The following is a 22,327-nucleotide window of genomic DNA, read 5'->3' as shown; positions in this document are numbered from 1 at the left end:
TTTGTATATTATAATCATTGAAAATATGAATATTATATTGTAAAATACGAATTTAGTTAATAAAAAATGAATATAAAATCCTTCTAAACCCTAGTTAACATTAAAAAAACAAATTTATTGTGAAAAAACCCCTTATTTCATTATCTTCTTCATTCATTTTCTTCTTCCTGAAAAAGACATTATTTCAACCATCTTCTTCATCTATCTTGAAAGGTAAGTTGTTATGAATTGTTTATATTTCTATGTAATAGCTTACTTTTTTTTAGAATGTTAAAAACAACATGATGGTTTTTTTTTTTAATATTGTTGAAGGACAAATATACCGAAAATATTTAGGAAAATGTGAAGTATTCCATATTTAATGAAGCATTCAGTCATTTATTTCTGGAAATAGGTTGTGATGTTGTAGTTGAAGAAATGATTATAAGCATTAATGCTACCAAACACATTTGAAACTTCTCGACAGTTCCGACACTCGAATCGTCGAACTCAACATTTCGAAAATGTCGGGATCGACATTTGAACTGTCGTACCCGACATTTATAAACTGCCGGGATAGATAAGTAAACTGTCGAATTGGACAGCTGAAAATTCTTGGCACCCTTAATTTGACCTTGTAGTATTGCATAGGTTTAAATATTGGAACGTGTCACTTCCATGCTATTATATAGTCGACATTTTGATTGCGCATAATTCTTATCGTTGCATTCCCAATATTTTAGGTATGAACAATAATTTGAGATTCATTGTATCGCACAGGGGAAAGTTTGTTTACGTGAATAACGATTGGAAGTGGACTGGGGAGAAAATCACTTCCATTTTAGTGCCGAGCAGTATCACACTACCGGAGCTATTGTTACGGTTGAAAGAGAAACTTGGTGTTTTTGATCCGTGCACAAAATTGGAATTGAAGTTCAAAGTTCCGAACATGAATATACGGCCGGCCAAAATACTCAAAGATGAAGACGTAAATTGGTACATATCAGTTCATAAGGAAACTGCCCTCTGCGTTACGACTTTGGAAACCGGCCTGCCAAGTGTTGAAATGGAAAAGGATACAAATTACAGCCAACAATTGTTCATCGCAGCGGAAGATCACCACACCGTACAGGACGACGACGTCAATCATTAGCAAAGCGTCCCAAACAATGATGCAACGGATACTCCAATTTTCGATGTTCGGACTGCACCATTAAATGAGATGTTCGACGATCCCTTACATGGTACAAATACTGGTAATATTGCTGACGTTGACGAAGAACTATTATCACATTTCAAAAGTCCGGATACATGCGACTGGATTTTCACTGTGAATACGCTGGATCTTACCGAAAAGGAAATATTTTTTAGCTAGAAAGAGTTGTACTCGAGAATTCGTCTACTTGCGTTGCGAGAGAAGTTTCAATTTCAGGTTAGCAGGTCAAGCCAAAAAATGTTAACCGTTGTATGTGCCGACGGTAATTGTAAGTGGATGTTACGTGCTTCGAGTGTGAAGCAGTCCGCCATCTTCATGATCCGCAAATACAACAATGTGCATATATATATATATATATATATATATATAGACACACACACACACACACAAAGCCACGGTTCTCATTATTAACAATTATGTTGAATGAGGAATAAAAATTCTGGGCTTTATGGATTTCTTTCTGCTGTTATATATACATTTTTTACTGTTGGTGGCCGGGAAAATTGAGAAAATTAAAAATATGAAATAATATTCGAATCTTGCTACTTCCATGATGTCAAGAAGAAGAATAATTTGATGGTATTTATATGTGAAGTTTTATAGTAATTATGAATATAATCCAAAATTAAATTAAAGGTTTTGGTATAAACTAACAAGAGAACAGGGTGACTATCTATTTTTCGACTAAACTAAGTGCAGGTTGGTTATCAACTTATTTTATGTTATGCTAGATGCAGTGAGAACTGAGTTACAAGTTGTTAATAAGACTGAGGATGATATAACACTTAAGGCAGAGAACAATGTTATTCTGATGCACGAAGTTTTTGCCAATCAACTTTGCTAGACTCTCCAAAGTTTAAATACTCATGGACTTAAACATAATTATATGATTTATTTTTTCCTTTTTTTCCTTTTCCTTTATTTTATAACATGGCAAGGGGTTGAGCTTATAGAAAAACCTGGCTTGTGAACAGTTCCATGAATCCCCCTCTTTTACTTTTAGTTAGATTAGATTAGATTAGAAGATAAATAAAAGTTTTTATTGGTGCAAAATCCCCCATTTTCTGAACTTATTGCGATAGGGTGTTAAGGAAACATTGTGAGATGGATAAACAGAGAAAAAATAAATTTTATATATATATATATATATGTGTGTGTGTGTGTGTGTGTGTGTGTGTGGAGGCACGAGGGAAACGAGTAGGGCAAAATCGACATGAAGTGAAGCCATTGGAGCAACTGTCTTACCAGTTACCACCAACCTTTACCGTCACAAAGGTGTCGTTTGTGACTTTGTCAACACCAAATTTTGCTACTTCAACAATTACAGCCTCTATTAGCATAGACCAGCTCCCATGATACTGATGTGTATATTATTATTTAAAAAAAAAAAAAAAGGGTTGAACCCCAACCTTAAGGGCACCCATCGTCCCACCTCTGGAGCATCGTTAGGGAGGTAAATCGCGGGATGTGCTCCAACAGGTCAAGGAACAAAAGCTTGCTCGTACACTGGTGCCCACAAAGAGTCCAATTCCTTATCTCAATAATCGAATCATCACACTGCGATTACTAGCAAAATTGAGACTACCTCACTCCTATCATTTGCAACACTGAGATATGCCCCGAAAGGCACTGATGTGTATATTATCGATATGTCACATATAGGATTATATATATATATATATATATATAGGCATAAAAAATGTCACATGTAGGATTAAATTTAATTAATATCAAGAGAAGCTTTTAACTAAATTAGAAACATTGGCCAACTCGCATGATACGTGTCACTTTAATTGTTAGACTAAAAATGAAATAACAATGTGGATTCTGCATCTTAGCAATACATCTTACAAATTTGATTAACTTTTACTTTGAATTCTAGTTACTTGATAAATTAGACATAGATTAATTACAACTCATTATTGCTATTCGATTAAAGGTATTAATAACTTCACATCGATTAAATACATAATCCTCGTGGATTCGACACTTAATTCACCATTTTATTACTTGATCCGATCCCTGTGCACTTACACGTTTTGAAAGGGTCAGCAACACCCTCTCAAATTATAGGTGTATGTTAAGGAAAATCTATATTGAACATTCCTAACATTAGAAGCTAAATTGGAGGGCATTGCTCATCCACATTGGCAAGACCCCTACAATTTAGGAAGCGAAGGCCAAGTTGTAAGGTTTCGGATCTTGCATCACTATTATCTATGATATTAAGTCTTAATGCAGGTCGAGTGTAAGTTCTTGTTTATTCAAGGCCCTAGTAAGTTCTAAGGGTCATAATTTATAACTATCATCGGTGCTGAAGACTTTGGTTTGACTCTGGCCCTTGCTCAGCTAATGATTAATGGCAATGGAGGATGTGGACATTTTACATTTTAAGTTATGGAGGTACAATCAAACTTGTAAAAAAGTTGTCACCAATTTGCCAACCATAGGGTCGAAGTGGTCTCTCCATATTAATAAAATAAAATTATCTATGATCTTTTTCTGAATCTATCCTTCTCATGGCTTGGCAGTTGAGGCAAGTTAGACTCACATTTAATGCTACTATAAATTATGTATTTTTTGATTTCAGTGACACAAAACATGATAGCTCGTGGATAATTAATTGGGAGAAGAAAAGATAAAAAGAGATATATTACAAGGTTGTTAAATAAAGTTGGATGCCAATATGTTTAATTTATTTCTTACTTTTTCCTTATTTAAAAAAAAATCAATTTTGAAAATTGGTGGGGAAGATTCTGGATCTCACCTCTGGACCATCTCCAATACTAGGGCCCAACTTAGGCCAATTGTAAGCCTTTGATGATTTATGGCGGCTATAAGTCATCCAAGCCAATTACATGTCCTAATGGGGATTGAAAGTGTAACTCTGATCGATGGTAACTCGGAAATTAAAAAAAGGTCCAAGAAACATAAAACCTGCATGGGAGAAAAGGACAAAACCCACAGTGCACTTACGCCTTTAGGCTTTAACCTGTATGGAACATCAACAAAGTCCGGTTGTGTAGCTGAGTCCCCAACAAGAAGTCTTTATCTACTACATAGGGGATAGAAAAAGTATACCCTACAAAGTAAAACATGTAGATAAGATAAGCTAAGAACCTATCATAGACTTGCTTCTTTAACTATCTAAAGGATTGAAAGAGTATCTCTATACAAACCAAATCCTGCAGAAGTAAGCTAAGAACACATCACGGACTTACTCATTTAACTTATAATTACAAATTATCTAGGGAATTGAAAAAGTATCTCCTAGAAACAAAAACATGTATGAGAGATAAGCCAAGAACCTATCATAGACTTACTTCTTTAACTGTCTAAAGGATTGAAAGAGTATTTCCTACAAACTAAATCCTCCAGAAATAAGCTAAGAACCCGCCATGGACTTACTCATTTAACTTATAATTACAAATTATCTTGGGAATTGAAAAAGTATCTCCTAGAAACAAAAAGCATAACAGTTGGTTTTTAAAAACAATTTATGTTTTTGAGATCAACAATTTCTACTACTGATGAATTATACATGATTGAAATTTATGAAGAGTTTTCAAAGGTTGTTGATTACTTAAATAAATAATTCATGATAAAGATCTTAGAAGAATAAAATTTTATCTTGGCTATTGAAAATTTAACCAATTGAATTCTTGTTTATCATTCACATTTTTTTGCATATAATGTCTTGATAAGATTTCCTAAGGAAAAATAATATATTTATCTGATATCCAATTTTAATTGTTCATTTGAAGTGAGAATTTATTGACCCCGAAGCACAATATCTTAGTTCAATAAATGCTTTGTTGTATTTTGCCAATAGTAAATGATTCTGAGAATATTTAAATATAATGATATTGAATTATTTGATCCACATAATGGTTATTATCTATGCAGATGTGGTTATAATGATGACTTTTGTGACAGACAGGTTCACAAGGGCATTATTTACTACAACACTTGAGAAGTTAATACACATGATACATAGATCTCAAGTAATATTATCATGATGGGATGTTTTGTACTCTTTTTTCCCCCTTAATCAAGATTTTGTCCGATTGAGATTTCTAACAAGGTTTTTAATGCGAAAACTTTCATAATATATTCAAAATAAGAATGCATTCTTTTTCCTTCATTGAAATTTTTCGTAGTAAAGTTTTAAAGATTTATATTGTTTGTATAATAAATCCATAACGTACAAGATATTTATCATCAACATAATACTCTCATAAGATACAAATTATATATGAGACTCCTAAAGAGAACCACGATGAGGTATGCTTTTCATCGAGCCTTAGTGTTGATTACGGTTACTAAGGATTGATAAATATTTTATACGAAAATAATATTGCTTGAAGGCTATAAAAAAAACAATATAGAACATATGTCATCATAACTGTAAAATTGAAGATATTGTAGCACAAGGTATGAATTTTAGATACAAGGATTTTCATTAGTTAGCATCAAAGTGAGTATATGTATTAATTCTTTTTCCTCTACACAAGTTTATTCTATAGGATTCCTGATAATGTTAATTAGACAGCATTTCTTTGGTTCAAATTTTTGTGTACTTTATTTAATTCTTATGTTATTATTGTCCTATATATCGAGTTTTGCCAAGCAAGATTTTTACAAGACATGTTATCTATTAGTGATTCAAGGGAGAATTTGTAAATCAAATACTATTTATGAGTGACAATTGCATTGCTACAGCCATAGCTAGATCATTAAGTATAATGCTTTGATTCTTAATAAAATACGTTAGGGTTTTAACTCTTTCTCAATTCTTTTATATTGTTCTTTTTTTTTTCTCTTAGGTTAAAAATAATAATTCTAAACTTAGAGCCTGTTTAAGCTCCATTTTTTCTTTCAAAATGCATTTTAAAATAGTATTTTGATAGAGATTGTGTAGTTAAAAATAAGAAAATATTTTGAATTTGTGTATAATATTATATTATTGAAAAATGCATGGTTAAAAATAGGATACAGAAAAATGTATTATGGAAACAACAGAGACCAAAATAAGAGCTTAAGGAATTGCTTTTTAGATCTTTGACTAGGGAAAATATTATTTATTTTAAAATGTACGTATTTTCATGGCGAAAAACAATTCCTTCATCAAACATATTTTCAGCTCATTTGGATATTATTATATTCACTTCATAATTTAAGTCAAAATTAATCATTAATACTAATTACACTTTCATTACTACTATCTTCTTACCATTCACATATTTCGTGAAATTCATTACTTTCCTCCATTATAATCTCATTTTTATTTTTATTTTTATTTTTATTTTTATTTTTATTTTTATTTTTATTTTTCCAAACAAGGACTTACTCTACTCACTTTGTCTTAAATCCTTTTCTTTTTTTTCCTTAAAATTTGAAATAGTTTGTCATTAACATGGTGATTTGGTATTAACTACTATAAGAAAGTGCAACTGGTCGAATTCAATAAACATAGGGGATGTGCACATTAGGTTCATGGAAGAACATCGATTGAAGTGTGGTGTCACTAATGAGTAGGAAACCATAAATTTTAGCAAAACAAATTTATTCGAGTTAAGATCTACTATCCACTAGACTGTCATCCCAATACATTTATAATATTTCAACGTACCACATCTTCTTAGCAAATGAAATGGCACCAATATATATTTTGACACGACACCTCTCTATTTGCTGAAAGGATATCTTGACTCCTCATGTCTGAGATATTTTGAAACATATTCATGAGTAGCATTCCATCGGAGTTGTACATGTTAAGTGTCTATTGTGGGTCATTTGGGGCGCGAGAAAGGGGACGTTAAGCGCAATCTTGGCCGAGATAGCTTGACAACAAGAGTGTGTTTTTTACGAGAATGCTCATGGGAGTGATGTTGAGGTTCCTACAGCATGGGATCGAAGTTGAATCCATTTAGTATGAGGAAACCTAGCTTAGGTTGGTGCCATGATTTAGGTCAATTTGATCAGGGCGTTTTAGATGCATTACAAAATAGCCAAAGAGGGTTCTTATCGTTTCAAGAAATAGTGGCAACAACATCAAGAATAGTTTGTGCACGAAATAATGGAGTTCTTGCTGTGGAGATTGAGTGTGATTCTCTTCGAATAATCTAAATTATCCATCCGAATTCAAACTAAGGTTAACATCCGGCTTTGCTTGAGCCTGCCACGTCAAGGGTTCGAATCCTGAAATATGGATTTGGCTCTTAAGTAAGTACAAGTGTACAAGTAGCCTTCCACCCTGTATTATTGAAGGCATAACTTGAGATTTATCTCCCTCACGATGCTCCAGGGTAGGGCGGTGGGGGACCCTTAAGGTTGGGGTTCAACCTTTAAGGTTAACATCCGAATTCGTTTTGAATTTTCAAAATGGAAATAGAGTGGCCCATGCAACAGTGTGTGTGTTTTATTTTATTTTTTTTAACCCTAGAGTTAGGTCATGTTTTTTGTTGATTCGTATTTCTATTATCCACTCTTCTTGATGATTTGAGTCATGGAAATTTTAATTTTGTGCTAAATAATGCTGTTTTCTCAATAGATTGAAGTCAATTATTATTTTATTTTACGAATTAAATTGATTGAGGTTTGTTGGGAGTTCAAGACTACTTTTATAAGGCCAAAAATAATTTTTGTATACTAATTCAAATATTTCGATTACGGTAAAAAGAGATACTGGTACTTAATTGACAATAAATAAATATATAAATTATTCTTAAAGCAATTTTATGGCTCGTTTAGTATGACTTTTACTTTTGTAGAAGAGCTTTTTTTAGAAAAAAGTTAACTTAATTTTTATTTGAAAACTAATTTTTAAAAAAGTTTTTTTATTACGAAAGTGCTTCTATATGAAGTTAGATTGAACTAACTTTCGTGCTTTTAGAGGAAGTTATATTGAACTAACTTTCTCTAAAAATTCTTCTACACCCCGTTTGATTGTCATTTTTGTGAAAATGAGAATGAAAAAGAGAAATGCTATTCGTACAGACTCATTTGCACAGAGTCTATACAGATGCTCTCACATGGGGATGGACCCCACACAAGGAGTCCACATGTGGGGTCCACCCCCATGTGAGAGGTCCTGTACAGACCCTGTGCAAATGGGTCTGTACAAGGAGTTTATTCCAATGAAAAATATAATCGTTATGGAATTCACGTAAGAGATAGAAAATCAAAATATGGTAGTTTGATGTTTTGGATAACTATCGTATTTTTTATTTTTGTGGCCAAAAAAGAAATCAAAACTTCTTTTACTTCTCAAAATCATATTTTGTATTTCAAAACTTCTTTTACTTCTCAAAAGTCATGTTGAACACACTTAGAGAAGTTCTGGTTTGGAGCTTTTTTGAGCACGACTACATTAATTATGCTTTCTCTTGCGCATTGATTTGTATATATTTTAAGGATGATTTTGAATGGTTAATTTAATGTTTTTCTGATTTTTTTTTTGTGATGATTAAAATAATATTTTTAGTAGATTTGAATAAAATTGATTAAAGTGTGTAATTAAAAAATTATGAATCACATATAATATGTGGTTGAAATTAATTTTACCTTTAATGTAGATTTTAATCTACATCAAATATGGACTTAATATAACAAAAATTAAATTTCATCACATAATATTACAATATGTACATTTAAATTGAGGTCACTTTTATAGTAACGCTGTCAAATAATTAAAAAATCCCGTTTGAGCTTTTTGATAATAGCTTTGTATAAGACTCCTATTTAATTAGGGTGTCGTTTGATTTTTATTTTTCTCAAAATATATTTCTTTTTTTTTAATCACACATTTTTCATTAAAATGATATTACACGTAAATAAAAAACTTTTTATCCTCACATTTCCCATCATTATTTTATTTTAAAATTCATTTTTCTTTAAAAATTGATGTCAAAAACCCTCTTAAAATTAAAATTAGATTTTTAATAAATTAAGGCTCTATTTGGCCTACATTCTTTTTAAAAAAAAGATACATTTTAAAATCGTGATTTGAATTCATTTCAACTACACATTTTTCAATAAAATAATATTACATGTAAGTCCAAAATTTTTCATCATCTTTTAACTACACATTTTTATCAATACACTATTCAAAAATATATTATTATGGAAATAATGTAGTTCAAACAAGGGCTAAATTAATAAAATATATGATTAAAAAGTTATGAATCTGATTAACCCTTGTTTGATCCCCTTTTTGGATTAAAATGCATTATAAAATAGTTTTTTTTTTGGACAATATATTGTTAAAAGTAGAAATTTTTTTTAAAATGCGTATAATTATTTTAAAAGAATGTATGGTTGAAAATAAATTTTGAAAAAAATAGGATTTAAACATGGGCTAAATAATAATATATGATTAAAATTAATTATTAATTATAATTATAATTAAAGTCTCCATCAGGATTCACGAGTCACGACAACAGACGGACCTTACCAATTAATTTTCAATTAAAAAAGAAAAAAACGAAAAGTACAAAACGTTTCTCACTGCCAGGTGGCAAACTTTGAGTGGTAATCTTTCAGTCTACACTAACACAGTCCTCTCTAGAAACGTCCATTAGAAGCAAGCCGTCGAATCCTCGACCACCGACACAAACTGGCGGCGCCACCGCTACTCTGTCAGTCCTCCGCCGTAGTTCAAAATTCTCTCTACTTTTGCCTACTAATATTCTAATTCCTGCATTTTTCCTTTTGCAAAATAAGACAACAGCAAAAAAGGCACAATGCACCTTCACATCTTACTCGAAAAAGCCCAAATTTTCAAGCCGAATGCTCCTGAAATTCCACTTGTGAAGTAAAGTCGAAGCGTTTGACTTTTCTGTTAGTGAATTACTCGAAATTGATTGATTACAGTAATGTCTGGGTCGAGGCGGGTGAAGTCTATGGACTTTTCTCAGCCCGAGGTGCGGCCAGTGCTTGGGCCGGCCGGGAACAAAGCTAGATCCCTGGAATTGAGGAAGCGCATCGGAAAACCCGACAGCGAAAAGTTACAGGAATCAGAAGACGTTGACGAATCCAACGGGAAGAAGACACCGGCAACGACGCAGTCTCCAGTGACTCTGACAGATCATTTGGCGTTGAAGTTGGATTCAAATTCGGTCAATGGTCGTGCCGCTTCGATTCTGAGGCAGCAGAAGCCTAATTTGTCGTTGACTGCTTCGTGTTCATCTGATGCTTCTACTGATTCTTCACATAGCCCATCTACTGGGAGGATTAGCGGGCGGAGGGGGACACTGACACCGACAATGACAATGAGGAGGAAGCGGCAATGCAGCCCAAAAGCGTGGAATGCTCAGATGAGTTTCGATGGTGAGAGCAAGGATATGGATCTGGCTAAGAAAAGGTGTGCCTGGGTGTCGTCGAATGCTGGTATGCCTTTTATATGCTGCTTCAACTTCCAGAGCTTATTGTAGGCGCTGCGAATCTTGAACTTTATATAAACGATAACATTTGTATTTACTTTATATGTTCATGCATATAAGTCCAAGCTGTAATTACTACGTGAGAAATGGTTATCCTTGTGAGGATCTTTTTGAGGATATAATAATGGAGAAATTAGAATTGCATTAGTAAATCAACCCTTTCATGAGAATATGGTCTATTTTGCACAGTTGTTCATGCTGTATGTTTTTCTTGATTCATGTGTATATTGATTTATTGTGCTCCAATTTTTAAGTAGGTATTCATTAAATAAAAATCAATCATACGAGTCCCTAATCCATCATTCTTGAAACTTAAATCTGAAAATGTTAAATTAAGTTGTAGAACAACAAATTAAACTTTATACGGTTATGCCCAATGTTTGGGATTCCATGAATGTTTGGCAATTTTTGGCTCATCATTAAACTTGAGGCAAATGATTCACTCTTGAGCCATTGATGCCCGTAATCAAACTTGCTTATTTTCAATACAGTTGTTCCAGTTTTGATTGTTTCTATTTTAGTGTTACTGTGAACAATTCCTTTCTATTAAATCAATAACTTATTGATGGTAATCTTAGTAGAGAGTATTAAATTTACTTGTCAAATTAGACGATTATTTTAGGAAACATGAGCAAGGTTTGATTTAATAATATTTCTTGTATTTTCCTACCCTAACTAGGACTAGTTTACAATATATAAAGGGCTTATGCGTTGTAATATACACAGCTTTGATATGAAATAAATTGATAATCTTCTCATAAAATTTCCCCCTCTTCTTCTCTCTTTCTTCTATTTCTCCTCACTCTTCCTATTTCTTTCTCAATCTTGTTCTTGTTCATTGCATCGTACATCAATTTGGTTTCAAAATAAGCTGTTTTTCTTTGGCCAGAAAAATTTTGTGAAGTTTTATTCTGTAATTAAAAATTACAAAAATTCACAACTCATTAACCCACTGTCATCCTTTATGTCCATCACCTTCTTACCTGCTAAGAACTAAAACCCTTAAAGGGAAGCAACATTTTACATTTTATGTAATAAATATGCCTCTATATATTATCAAACTTAGTTGCACTGTAGGCAATACACTTCCACAGTTAACAAATATCTAGTCTACTTTGAATAGTTATTGCACAGTTGTGATATGTATGAAGTTCCCCACATCACAGTGTCTAGGTTTTTCAATAATTTGAATCCTGAAATCATGTGTCACGACATCCTAGTCCTCAGATGAAGCTTATCGACAGGCCAACATATGGGACATATCCTTCTGTCTTTACCAAGTCACTCCCCAAGTCTTGTTGTGTTTCTCATCATGAGGAAGAAAATCAAGTTTTATTTTTTGAGACGATTGAATAATTTGATAGGGAGGAGAGATTTACAATATAATTGATCTCAATACAATTAAGGAACCCATGCTTGCCACCTAAGCCAAACATTCCACGTGTCGCCAACCTCATGCCAAAATTAATGTATCCTACTTAGTGTGATTTTCATGTTGCTTTTGTTTTGGTGTTACCTCAACTGAGTGATACTCCCATTGTAGACTCATTTTTATCCAAGGAAATTGTTTGATTGCTTTCTTTTTCTATCGATATTTGGTTTTTGCCTACTAATTATCGTCATATTGCTTTAACTCCGCATTTCGTTGATTTTGATGCCGAGATTAAAGGACAAATTGTTTTCAGTCATGAAACTTATGAGCTTGCTTTTGACATACCGTGTAGACAAAAATGCTTTCATGGTTATTTTTATACCTTGTTACATGTTTCTTTGGCATGATTGCTACAGCATGTCAATAAAAGTTTTTGGATCACTTACTTGAAAATAATATATTGGACTCATCATCACACTTAAATGAAGGTTATGTTTTGAATTTAGCATAATTATTTCCTTATCGAGACACATTCGAGCCACCGTTGTTGCAAGCTTTTGTTTGTAGACAGCAATCTATTGGGCTAGTGCATCGAGTTCCTTACGTGGATTCTGTGATAGTTTTTGTGAATGAATTGCACAGATCGTCACTTCTCGAAGTTCCTTATAGCTACTTGCTTAAAAGAAAAAATTGTCTCCTTGGTCAAATTAGATGTTTGGGAATGATTTTCAGATTTGGTTGTTGATATATGGTCGGTATCATTATTTGAGAAGAAAGATCATCCTTGGTTAAGAAGATAAAATCAATCTTGTAGGAGTCAAGTTGTCTTAGCCAAAGCGAAATGATCGGAATTTTAGTAGAGATAATATTAGCTCCCATTTTACAACCATTATTTTCAAAAAACAATGTTTTGAGTAGTGATTTTCAATAAAATATGTGGTCAAAAAAGTAGGAAAAAGTTTTGAGTTTATGTGTAAAATATTTTATTGAGTGAATGTGTGTTGAAAATGAGTACGTAGAAAAAAAAAGTTTTTGGATAATGTTTGTCAAACAGGGGCTTAATTTACTTTTTAAATATGACACTTCTTTTAAGAAACATGATTAGGGTTTGATTGGTTTGATTTAAGATTTTATTATGCCCTTGTTTGGGCTCCATATTAACGAGGTTTTGGGAAAAATGTATTTTGCAATAGTGATTTTTTTGAGAATGTGTGGTTGAAAAAAAAAAGTTTTGGATTTACGTATAATATTATTTTATTGAAAAATGTGTAGTTGAAAATAAGAAAGAAAAGAAGGCATTAAAATTTTAATGGAATTCAAATAGGAGCTATATTTTCCTGCTTCAATTAGGATTGGCTTAAATCCTATATAAAGGGGACTTATGCATTACAAGAGACCTAACTTTGATATGACATAAATTGATGTTCTTGCCCTAAATTCTCTGTATTTTCTCTCTCNNTCTCCCTTCCGCCTTTCTCTCCTTCTTCTCTTTTGCCTCTCTTCCTCTTTCTTTCTAAATCTTGTATTTTTTCGTTGCATCCTACTAACTTATCCTTCCATAAATATCACATCTCTGGGATTGTGATATAACTTAAAAGTCTCACTGAATTAGCTTAATTATTAGACGACTGAATGACTTAAAAAGAAAAGCCCACCTTTATGTTTTTTCTTGACTTTGTGAAGGAACAAAGTAAATGACTAGTTAGCTTCTTAATTCTATGACCTCCTGACGAATAGAAGAGATTACACAATTCAATATCTTCCTTAGGTGTGCTTTGGGTCATCCTGTGATCATTGGTAATCTTCCTTAATTCATCTGAGCCAAAATGATAGGCAGGCATAAATCTGGCTAGTATACATCCAATTTTTGTAAAATAATCTTTAGAAACACAGAAGCAACTTTTGTTGAGTGTAATTCTCGTTGTTGAGTTTTTTCATCAGTTGGAACTTGGCTGGTTAATCAGTATATAATATGTTACCATGCCCTTGTTTGGGCTCCATTTTAACGAGGTTTAAGGAAATATATGTTTTAGAATATAGTGATTTTAAAAATAAATAAATAAAAGTAAGGAAACGTTTTAGGTTTACATGTAATATTATTTTATTGAAAAATGCTTGATTCAAAATGAAGAAAGAAAAAAATGCATTAAATTAAAATGGAGTCCAAACAGGGGCTATATAAACATTAAAGAACTAGTTTTGGCATTAAGCCCACGTTGGTAGTAAATTTTCACCCAAAAAAAATTATATTTTTGACCGTCATTTCACTATTTCAGTTGTCATTTTTTATTTCTTCACTCACAGGTAGGACTCACTTTTCTCTCTAATGATCAAAAAATCAATTCTCATAGTCACTACCGAACATGTCCTAAATTGAGCTACTTCAACTTTGGAAGAGGTAATAAATACTTTCACATTTACGTGGAGTCTGGAGGTTTGTAAATGGAATCTGCTAAACCCAACCTAATGCAAGCCAAAAGCATCAACACTAACTTTTGAGAGATAGTGGGAGAGAGACTTGCCATACCACAACATGAAAGGCTCTGGTGCTTCTAGTTGCATCCTAACATGATGTACCTCTATATAGATTAGTTCTTTCACTGTATAGAAATATTTGGGGCTTTTAAGGATAGTGAATTTATCTCATGTTAGTGGACAAGATTTCGTCCTGCTTTTCATATTGTCACATCTTTTATTTCCTATTTCTTATAAGATTGGGTTGCTGGTGCTCCAAGGGGGCACAACCCATTCACTAGCACGACTAAGCAGCTAAACATCATCAATTATCTAATAATCTAGAGAAGTGAAACTTCAATCAGGGTATTCGTAAGTCCATAAAGGAATATGTTTCACCAAATTGTCCTTTAACCCTTGAATTGTAGTCTCCATGTTTCCAAAAGTTCATTGTTTCCGTCCTCTCTTAGCACCCAGACTAGATTGCATTTCTCTATGACATTTATATAGGCTCAAATTCAGAACAAATTTTTGAGGCATTGAGCATGTTTCAGGTGGTTTGTGCTTAAAAATATCTAAATAAGCCACACATTTAGAACTTATTTTTTAGCACCAGCCACGCTGAACTGCTCCTCGTCCATGATCAATTATGCATTGATAGAAACAAGAGCTAAAGGATATGGGTAGTGACGTAGGGATATAACAATTTGATGACAAACAATTGAAGAAGAAAAGGAATGAGAAAGTAAGAAAAAGGGGATTCGAGAAAGAATTTTGGGCAAGAAAGTATCAAATTTTTTCAATATGTTCAAGGGTACCTATTACAATGAATAAGCCCCCTTATATAGGAAAAAAGTGATAAAATCAAAAGAACATCTAATAAACTAGAGCTTTATCAAATTATTAAAATTAATGTAATGCTAGGCCCTATTTGATGACCATTAAATTAAAACTCTTTTTTTTCTCAAACTTATTTTCAACCAAACATTCACCTAATAAAATATTTTGTACGTTACTCTAAAACTATTTTCTACTTTTTAACCACACATTTTTCAAAAATTACTATTCAAAAACTCTTTTCCCCCAAAATGTTCTTTTTAATGGTTGTCAAACAGGGGATTAATCTAAACAAATATAATTTGAATTGAACTCTACACTAATCTAAATTCTATTTTTACTCTTATCTTCATCCCCCTCAGGTAGTTTGACAATAAAGTATCTGTTGCATAGTAGTTTTCTAATCTTCTTTGAGAAGCAGTCTGCAATTCACATAAATCCTCTGTATAGTTAAATTATCCACATCTGTAACCTCCATGGCAGCATCTGAAGCAAAAAAGCCACTGTCTGAGTAGCCTTGCAATGTATTATTATTGTGTGTCGTGCCTCAGTTTGTCATAATTTTAAAACCAGAAAATAATATCTATGGTGCCTTATGCTTTTTCTCTCTGTAATTTTTATTCAAATAACCTTTTTAATATGACATTTTCATGTATGACTTCTCTGGCATAGCCTTTTTATACTCAGTGTTCTTTCAGTTCTTGTTGAAAATCGTGCTGGCTTTTCTACCTTCCCGTCCAAGGATTACCCATCACTGTCATTTTTATTGGTTTATGTTGTATGTATATTCTCATACATGTAGTTAATTGTTTTATGATTTTCATGTAGCAAATAAAAAAGCAGTCATCTCTTTCTGAAATGGGAGAGAAAGAGAGGTGAGAGAGAGAGAGAGAGAGAGAGAGAGAGAGATGTGTGGGGGGGGGGGGGGGGGGAAGAAAGGGGAGAGAAGATTTTACTAATTGATCCATCTGTTAAATTGTTCATGCCTTAATGTTATGTAGCATCAAAGTCGTTGCATTTTTTAATTAATTTTTCCAGTAGTGATGTTCCGTGATCTAATTTTTTAGACAGTTTGGATGACAACATAGTTGCATTCTGTTGTCGTTTTATATCATTTTCCATCTAGCATTTTGACGCTCCCCTCTCTATAGTTCCGTGACATGCAGTCCTCATTTAGGCATACAGTTTCTTTAAAAGCTTAAAGTATTTCTATTGTTTTTTGCATTCCTTGTGCTAATTGGTTTTCATTTTCTAAAAGATCCATCGTACGCTGCTTTTCATGATGAAGAGTGGGGAGTTCCTGTTCATGATGATAAGTATGTGACTCCTTCTAGCTATATTTACTTTTTTGAGTTTTTGGCTTCCATTATTAGACGACCCGATTTTATGGCTTCCTTAATCTAATGACAATTTGCAGGAAACTTTTTGAATTGTTGAGTTTCTCCACTGCATTGGCTGAACTAACATGGCCTGCCATTCTTAACAAAAGGGATATATTTAGGTATCTTAATATTATATGTTATATTTTCAACAATCAGACAATGGCTGCAGAAATTTGATTAATACAATTTTCATGAGCTCTATTGTTGCTGATTGCGTATCTGAATGCAGAGAAGTCTTTCTGGACTTTGATCCTATTGCAGTGTCAAAATTAAATGAGAAGAAAGTAGCAACACCAGGAACTCTTGCCAGCTCTCTTCTGTCGGAACTTAAGCTGCGAGCAATAATCGAAAATGCACGTCAAATCTGTAAGGTAAGTGATGATCGTGTTGTTTATTGTAAATTTTTCCACACTTCAAGATTTACATTTTTCCTGATTAGTTCATGATCTCTTTGTCAGTGTTGTTATTATTTTTCTTCTTAGGGATTATGCAAACATTGCGTTTTGAACCTTATGCTGTAGTAAAAAGGCTTCAGATATTTATTAGAGTGACCATGATGAAGTTAAGCCCCTGTTTGACAATCATTATTTAGGAAAAACAATATTTTGAGTAGTGATTTTTAGGAGAATGTATGGTTAAAAATAAAGAAAAGTTTTGGGTTTACGTGCAGAATATTTTATTGTGTGAATGTGTGATTAAAAATGAGTATGTAGAACACAAAGTTTTCAAATAATGGTTGTAAAAAGGGGCTAATATTAGTTTCTATGTTTCTCATATTTTAGGCTAATAGCTTTTGAGCACTTACTACTCAGGCTTGATACCAAAGCGAATGATTATTTTTTATTTGTATCTCCTACAAAAAGATTAGATAACTTTTGGCCATGTTTTAAGCTTAGTATTTATGCATATGATGAGACGGTTTTCAAATATTTCTTTGCCCAGAACTGATTAGCTTCTGAGCACTGATCTGTTTGAAACGAAAGTGATTGATTAGTTTGTTATATCATCTCCTCGGAAAGGTTAGGTAACTACATGTTTCAGGCGATTATCAAGTATTTTCTTTGACCAGAACTGATTGATAAATGACAGGCAAGTAGCATATAGAAGAATTTCAAATCACTTTATTTCCTTTTGCATGTATAATTTGACAACATAACAGAAAGGGATTACAACTGGTACCTTGAACTTATTGTACTGTTGGGTTCACCAAGAACCCAATGCTAAATGTGTTAATCCAGCAATCACTGCTATTGAACAAGAAGACTATAAAGAAGGTTGAAAAATGAAAAATTTTAGTTATAAATTATGAACTTGTGTGAACAATTGGTCTCATGTTTGTACTTCTCATGATGCAGATAATAGATGACCTAGGGTCTTTCGACAAATATGTATGGAGTTTTGTTAACTACAAGCCAATAATCTGTAACTTCCGCTATCCTCGACAACTTCCTATTAAGACGTCAAAAGCAGATGCCATAAGCAAAGACTTGGTTAGAAGAGGGTTCAGAGGAGTTGGGCCTACGGTTGTTTACTCATTTATGCAAGCAGCTGGAATTACAAATGACCATCTCATCAGTTGTTTCAGATATCAGGATTGTATAGCTGCGGGTGATTTAAGAAATGAGGATGATGGCCTCAAGACGATGAATGAATGCAAGACAGTAGAAGAGATCACTGATATGGAACTAGGTAGAGCTATTGATGATTTGGATTTAACCACTTAGTAGTAATTATTTTAGATTCACTTTGAAGCATTGTTATCTATTATGTGAAAAGTTAGTTTAACACGCTAGGATTGGCTCGTGTATGCCATGAAGTTTAATTGTTATGAATTAATTATTCATTTCTAATGTATCCATATTGAGTAGCAGTATCTGATTGTGTAGGATGATATACTTCATGTCTAGGCTAAACTTTTGTGCATTTTCATCTTAATAAGAGTTTATATTTAAGTCGTTGAAATAGAGTCTAGATGGAGTGGCCCCCTCGCCCTCCTCCTCCTAGATGTATGTGCATGCAAAGGCCTTAGGAAAGAACGTCGCAAAATAGAAATGTTGCTAAATGTTTTAACAATAGGGTGAACGTTGCAAAAGAGCATATTTTAGTAACAGCCAAAAAACGTTGCAAAAAAGCACATTTTACAAACATGTTGCTAAAGAAGAGGGTTTTTTAACAAACACAAGACCAATTGTTCTTTTGATGTTGCCAAATTCCAACAAAACGCGGTTAGCGTTGCTAAAGAAAAGGGTTTTAACAACGTTCAGTGAACATTTTAAAAATTGCGAAATATGTGAACATTCTGATAATAGTCAACAACTGTTGCAAACGGAAGTATTAGCAAAATGCATTTAAAAAATGTTGTCAAATTTTAATTATATTTGTGAGCAGCAATATACTCCTTAAAATGTTATAATAAAGGCTTGTTTGGGACCGATTTTTCTTCTCAAAAAATTGATTTTTTGATCGTTATTTCACTATTTCAATCGTCATATTTGACATCTTCTTTTACAGGTGGATCCCACTTTTCTCCTAACGGTCAAAAAATCAATTCTCAAAATCACTCCCACATAGACTCTAGATCTCTTAACAAAATGCAATTAATGAATGTTGTCTTTTATATTTTTTAAAATGTGACTTTTGTTGTAGTGACTTGACCTTAGAATAATTGAGGAATATAATATAATAATTTTATATTTTCTTTGAGATGTTAAGGTATGTGTTCCCCTCTATGCTAGATGACCTACACCTCTACAAGCTTTTGCTCATTATATGATTGAATTAACCATTATGGCTTTTGGCTCATACAAAATCCTCATCAGTCATCACAATTTCTAACCACAGCTAGATTAGGTCTGTCCCGGATTTTTTTGGGGTCCGGTCGACCATTTGGGTGTCGAGAAAACAAATTGTTTTTCAGTTCCAACCACTCGTCTTCTTGTCACAACGTCGATTTGTATCAACTAGTTCATTCCCTGCACAGTGTCAAAGGCCCCAAAATACCCTCACCAACTTCTTCATTTGAGCTCTTACCTGTCTGTTTATTCTGCTGGAGAAAGTTGCCTGAAATGGCAGCTGCTAGGCTTGCTTTAAAGTTGGGATCTTTCGTTAGTATAGAAGCCATTTGTTCCACCAAATACTGCTGGAATTCTGGTGAATCAATTTTTCTGATTGAACTTCTTGCACTATCTGTAGTTTTCTCTGGTTTCGCAAGATCAAGTGTAATGGTAGACCTGGATGAGCTGAAAGAGGTCGGGGACGTGCCAAGTGTCGTGCACCGATTAGAGCCTGAAGTGGACTCAAGTTTTGAGGGTTGAGGATGGTTGTGATCGCCTTCATATGTAGCAACTAGAATAGATTGATCATCAATACTTCTTTGAACCTGTATAAAATGGAAACAACTTAGAATGTTCACTTCATTGCAAGAAAATAATACAAATATTTTAGTAAGTTCAATTCATAAATCTTCCCAATGTTCACCAATTGGTACTTGATTTGGTTCAATTCTCTTTGAATTTCACATTACCGTGGCCGCCCCTACATATTCCCCGTCGACGTAACCACAAATCAGAGCTTAGAAAATTAAGGTTCACCTTCTTTTTGACAGGACAAGTTGGAGCAAAAGAACACCTGAAGTAAGCTCTTGGTGAAGGGTTGTCCCTTGTGACCTTTTGTCCATATTTCCTCCATTGATATCCATCCTTGACAACCTGTAAGTTTAGTATAGTCACTTTCAGCATAAGCAAAAAAACAATTTTGTAAAAAAAGTACTTATATAGTAAATTGCTCATGCTTCATCTCTTGAAGTCCTTTGACTTCTCTCAAATTCCTCTGAATATCTTGATGGACTTATCTTTATTTTTCCACTCTCATACAACAACAATTGTTAACTAAGCCTCGTTCTTAATAATTTCAGGATAGACTACATAAATCTATTTCACTAATTCGATCGATTTATTGCCAAATCTACCAAAAGATATAATTAATTTGGTACTTACAAGGCTCATATCAGATGCTTCTGTTCGTAGATAAACCCGAGAAATCTGTTCTTTTATTTGTTCTTCCCTTGGTTTCTTGCATGAATCTTCATCACTTGAGCTACTCTTATCAGAGCCATTCCTTCCATGATTATTATTCCCATTATTGATGCTGCTTTCAGCTTTTCTCTTCTTCAGTGCAGGATTCTTCGATGTATACTCCGTTAATTGTTTTCGCAGTTCATTATAATTCTCACATGTAACTGTTAATAGTTCTGTCAGTTTTACGTTTTCTGCGCTCACCCTCTTTAGCTCCTCCATTAGAGCACCTCTCTGAAAAAAATAAGAAACAGAAGAATGACATGAGATTCCTAGAGAGAGAGAATTGAGATATTTAGAAGAACAACTTTTCGGCCCACTATTTTCGAATAAGAAAATAGGATGTATTATTAAAAAAAAAAAAAGGGTTGAACACAACCGCCCGGCCCCGCCCCTAAAGCTTTGTGAGGGAAGTAAATCGCGAGATGTGCCCCAATAGATCAGGGAACAAGAATTGCCTGTATACTGTGCCTACAAAGAATCCAATTCCATGTCTCAGAAATCAAACCCCCACACTGCGGCTGCCAGCAAGGCGTGAGATAACATCACTCTTGTCACAACGTTTATTTCGTAGTCATGAGGCGCTCAATAGACCTTTTTTCCTAACTACGAAGTATAAAATGAAATCGAATGCTTAGAAGTGATATAATGAAATTCAAGTACAAAAGGACTGGTCTGGGCAGATCTAAAGTGTCAAAGAATTGCTGTGCAGTGGTAAATCCTTCTTTATAAAAAGTTCTCGGACGAGGTTTTTGAACAGAGTGAGGGGCATATCTTAACAAGTTCTATCCTTCGACCTATTGGGAGGAACGGTACCTTTAACATATCCTAAAAAATAAGTAGCAGTCGCTTCTTCTTTTCTTGCTACTACTTTTCCCGAGAGATTTAGATCTACAAAGTGATCGAAAACCTCACCAATGGAGAGATGCAAATTGTATTTTTCGGCTTAAAATATTACATCCACCAAGAGGTAGAAAGTGAATTTAGATCTTTTCATTGGATCCACCGGTGATGTAAACGAGGATGAAAAATGGTTTTGAAGATACCAATTTACATTATCAATGATATTGGAGATGCTCTCACTAAATGATATCACTTTGCACATCTTCTTTCAGAGAAAAAGATCAATCCAAGTTTAATTAAATGACATTTGTATACCAAAAACCCAAGCCTTCGACAACAGTATTAAAACTTCACATACCAGTATCTGGGCATCGTCGAAAATCCTTAGAGCTGGTTTGGCATTAAGATCCAATGAAGTATCATGCAAACTAGTGAATTCCATAGCCAAGTTCTTGATTTCTTCAGAAAATACTATCTGTCTTTCTAACTTTCTATCTTTGTTTAAGCCAATGAAGAGATGATATATAGAATAGAAGTTTTAGGAGATCCTCAGGTTGTAGGAAGGTACTGAGGAAGATGCAAAGAAAAGGAGAAAAGAGTATTGCCACTCGAAGATTGTAAACTGGAATATTGGTAGTATCTTGGCTGGCATTTATTTATATTAATAAAGTTAGTGTGTCAGATGAATTTTGCCCATCTAGATGACCGACTTTCACATTGGCATGGGA

The 22,327-nt window shown here is 33.4% G+C and overlaps 2 protein-coding genes across 2 annotated transcripts; one reads left to right on the top strand and one right to left on the bottom strand.

Moving 5' to 3' along the window:
- Positions 1-9,722: 9,722 nt before the first annotated feature.
- On the top strand, positions 9,723-18,635 carry LOC111381753. Its single transcript, XM_023005565.1, has 5 exons — positions 9,723-10,585; positions 16,560-16,617; positions 16,719-16,802; positions 16,913-17,054; positions 18,039-18,635. Exons 1-5 carry the CDS (start codon positions 10,072-10,074, stop codon positions 18,405-18,407), a joined length of 1,167 nt encoding a protein of 388 aa, XP_022861333.1. The 5' UTR covers positions 9,723-10,071; the 3' UTR covers positions 18,408-18,635.
- Positions 18,636-19,345: 710 nt separating this feature from the next.
- LOC111381755 (probable WRKY transcription factor 40) lies at positions 19,346-22,327 on the bottom strand. The gene is made up of 4 exons (XM_023005566.1): positions 21,958-22,327; positions 20,679-20,990; positions 20,274-20,390; positions 19,346-20,062 (listed from the first exon to the last, which is right to left on the bottom strand). Exons 1-4 carry the CDS (start codon positions 22,039-22,041, stop codon positions 19,649-19,651), a joined length of 927 nt encoding a protein of 308 aa, XP_022861334.1. The 5' UTR covers positions 22,042-22,327; the 3' UTR covers positions 19,346-19,648.

The sequence above is a fragment of the Olea europaea genome, unplaced genomic scaffold, assembly GCF_002742605.1.
Source record: "Olea europaea var. sylvestris unplaced genomic scaffold, O_europaea_v1 scaffold2367, whole genome shotgun sequence".
NCBI lineage: Eukaryota > Viridiplantae > Streptophyta > Magnoliopsida > Lamiales > Oleaceae > Olea > Olea europaea.
This window is presented reverse-complemented; position numbering and strand designations above follow the sequence as displayed.

Excerpts from the sequence above, each read along its gene's own strand:
- LOC111381753 (XM_023005565.1), top strand. The coding sequence starts at position 10,072 with ATGTCTGGGTCGAGGCGGGTGAAGTCTATGGACTTTTCTCAGCCCGAG. Across the intron at positions 10,586-16,559 it reads CTGGGTGTCGTCGAATGCTG|ATCCATCGTACGCTGCTTTT; the intron begins GTATGCCTTTTA and ends ATTTTCTAAAAG. Across the intron at positions 17,055-18,038 it reads ATGCACGTCAAATCTGTAAG|ATAATAGATGACCTAGGGTC; the intron begins GTAAGTGATGAT and ends CTCATGATGCAG.
- LOC111381755 (XM_023005566.1), bottom strand. The coding sequence starts at position 22,041 with ATGGAATTCACTAGTTTGCATGATACTTCATTGGATCTTAATGCCAAA. Across the intron at positions 20,391-20,678 it reads AAGCATCTGATATGAGCCTT|GTTGTCAAGGATGGATATCA; the intron begins GTAAGTACCAAA and ends CTAAACTTACAG. Across the intron at positions 20,063-20,273 it reads CTTGTCCTGTCAAAAAGAAG|GTTCAAAGAAGTATTGATGA; the intron begins GTGAACCTTAAT and ends CATTTTATACAG.